This window comes from Epinephelus moara, chromosome 11, assembly GCF_006386435.1.
Source record: "Epinephelus moara isolate mb chromosome 11, YSFRI_EMoa_1.0, whole genome shotgun sequence".
In the NCBI taxonomy this organism is placed as follows: domain Eukaryota; kingdom Metazoa; phylum Chordata; class Actinopteri; order Perciformes; family Serranidae; genus Epinephelus; species Epinephelus moara.
The window spans coordinates 36,540,669-36,543,741 of NC_065516.1; the positions used below are offsets into that span (position 1 = coordinate 36,540,669).

Below are 3,073 nucleotides of genomic sequence, written 5' to 3' on the forward strand. Positions count from 1 at the left end.
TAACTCAGATCAGCTGTTCTGGAACCGGTAACTCAGAGTTTCCCATCTCAGGGTAAATCAACTCAGAGTTCAGGGTTAGACTCAGAGTTTGTTGAACCTCCTTCAACACTTATTCCTAATATGAACTGTTTCACATGAAACCTCAAATGCAAGACATTGATTGCATGAGATTGAGTTTGTCTGTATGAGTTTATAAATGGCAGCTTGTGCCCTTATGTAGTGTGAACATACTATTTCTCATCAAACTGTGATAACTGTGATTAAATTCAGTATATATACGTCTGCCATATGTTGCCACCCCTCAAAAATTCCTGCCCCCCTCTTGCCACCCCATAAATATTTTTCTAGATCCGCCCCTGAAGGAGTAGTAAGTAATATATAACACATTTTTAGAGTCACGAACACTATTTATATTGCAGTGTGACATTACATGACGGCGACAGGAGAGACCTGCTGCTGACAGTAGGCCTATTTTAATATTCACAGGATGTTCCACTGAAACTTCAACAGAGCTGCTGCAGTGTGATGATAAAATATTATAAAAAGTGTATCTCCGAATCATCATATTGGCCTCAGCATAATTTTACACACAGTCCTGCTGGCCACTCATATTACAGCATCGGGGCCTACAATAGCAACAGGGTGCTAACGTTAATCAAACACAGCATTGCAAAGCAAATTAATCAGGTTTCTGAAGTTCCACACAGTCTGACTCCATACAGTATTTTCATGTGTTGGTAGCCATCACGTATCTAAACCTACATTAAAACAGTAACTTCACAGCAGCTATGTCAGCAATGTCAGCTGAGCTAGCAGCAAAGCCAACTGAGCTAACAAAAAAATTCAACTGAGCTAACACAAAAAACTCAACTGAGCTAACAGCATAGCCTACTGAGCTAACAACAAAGTCAGCTGAGCTAGCAGCAAAGCCTACTGAGATAACAACAAACTCAACTCAGCCAACAGCAAAGCCTATTGAGCTAACAACAAAGTCAGCTGAGCTAGCAGCAAAGCCTACTAAGCTAACAACAAAGTCAGCTGAGCTAGCAGCAAAGCCTACTCAGCTAACAACAAAGCCTACTGAGCTAGCAGCAAAGCCTACTGAGCTAACAACAAAGTCAGCTGAGCTAGCAGCAAAGCCTACTGAGCTAACAGCAAAGCCTACTGAGCTAACAACAAAGTCAGTTGAGCTAGCAACAAAGCCTACTGAGCTAACAACAAAATCAGATGGGAGCTGCCCATTGGTTCGACATCCCATTGTTCCGACCATATTAAACTCATTGTTCTCAAGTCCGTTCTGAAATCATCATGATGCCCTGTGGTTAAGGTCTGGTTAGGTTTAGGCACAAAAACCACTTGGTTAGGGTCAGGAAAAGATCATGGTGTGGGTTAAAATGAAAAAGAACGTGACAAACACATAAGCCGTGAACCTGCTCCGCCTCAAGCCGGTCGCGGCGCACCATACGCCCGCCGCGAGCCGTTCAGCACCGCGGACAGTCGGACTAATGGGCTGTCGGACCAATGGGCTGTCGAACCAATGACATGGACCCCAGTCAGATGAGCTAACAACAAAGCCTACTGAGCTAACAACAAAGCCTACTGAGCTAACAACAATGTCAGCGTAGCTAAGGCCAAACTCAGCTGAGCTAGGATTGCAAAAAAAACTTTAACATAAAAGCAATGAAAAAAAGCTGTAGCTTGTGCAGGGGTTTCCTCGACATTTCTCTTCCATTTCAGTACTTCAAATGCAAACTCTTTTTCTAACGTTACCACTTTCTCCTCACCAAACCCACCGCATTCATTTACATAGGCAGATGACAGCCAGCCAGTGAGCTTGTTAGATCCTATGCATTGTTTCAACTCCTTTTACAAGAGCAAGGCCGAAAGTGTCACGAAAAGGCTGATTGTCTAAACAAATCAAACAGCTGACAGGAAAGGAAACAAGCAGGTAAATACGGATGACTTTTTTTTTTTGTAGGCGAACATGGAGGTTAACATTGCCCTGTTCCTGTGCCGCTGGTTGGCTCAATCCAAATAAAATTATTTCCATCTCAGTTGTTTTGAGGGCTGCTTCAATATAAGAAGAAAAAATACCAGATAACCTGATGACTGTAACGCATTTCTTTCCCCTCTCATGTTTTCTGACTTAATTAATAGTCTGCGGCTGGATGGAGAGCTTTGGCGGGCCGGATGTGGCCCGCAGGCGGCCAATTGATGATCACTGACTTAGACTTACTGTTGACATCTGGGTTCTCCAGGTCCAGCCGGTTCTTCTGGGCCTCCAGAAACACCTGCAGGTTTATTCCTCTCGCCTGAGACTGATGATTGATGAAACGAGCTGGGATGCGTCCAGAGAGGTCGGGCTCGTCGCAGCCAAAGCCCAGATCCAAGAGGACCTCCTCTGGGTCATCATTCCACAGGTTGAGTATGTCCATCACACTGCCAACAGGGGGCCAACGGAGCCATGCTTAGATCTCAGTACGTGTCTCTACTGTGCACTAATATAGTGCATCTGAAGTGTGTGTGTGTATGTGTGTGTGTGTCTAACCTGAGTGGTCCAGAGTGACCTGAAGTTGCAGAGCTGAAGCTGTTCCACCTGCTGAGAGCTGGATCTGATCTGCTCCACCTACAATACACATCAAAGGGTTCACACTTTCAGTCACAACAATATTTCTTTCATGTGTTTTTTATAAATTGCTCATATATAAATATTATGATGTTGCCGTCTAACTGCAGGGTGCATATGGTCATATCTGTGCTCTGCCTTTTTTTAACCCTTTCAAAATGGACCTCCTGTGAACGGTTGTTGTTTTCATGATTCTGTTTAAAACTGAATTATGTAAAAAAAAAAAAAAAAAAAAAACTCTAAAAGACGGAGCATCCAGTCTGGCTGCACATCCATGATGAGAATCTCCTGTTCCAGCACATCCCAAAGGTGCTCTATTGGACTGAGATCTGGTGACTGTGGAGGCCATTGGAGTACAGTGAAGTCATTGTCATGTTTGAGATGATGTGAGCTTTGTGACATGGTGCGTTATCCTGCTGGAAGTAGCCATCAGAAGATGGGTACACT

At 43.9% G+C, this 3,073-nt stretch overlaps 1 protein-coding gene across 4 annotated transcripts in view; it reads right to left on the reverse strand.

The window, feature by feature from the left end:
• itprid1 (ITPR interacting domain containing 1) overlaps positions 1-3,073 on the reverse strand; it is a 40,968-nt gene that overhangs the window by 19,951 nt on the left and 17,944 nt on the right. For all 4 annotated transcript variants that reach the window (XM_050056067.1, XM_050056069.1, XM_050056068.1 and 1 more), the window contains 2 exons: positions 2,549-2,626; positions 2,237-2,439 (listed from right to left, as the gene is read on the reverse strand). In XM_050056067.1, the coding sequence (XP_049912024.1) occupies positions 2,237-2,439; positions 2,549-2,626 (281 nt within the window). The remainder of the gene's footprint in view (positions 1-2,236; positions 2,440-2,548; positions 2,627-3,073) is intronic.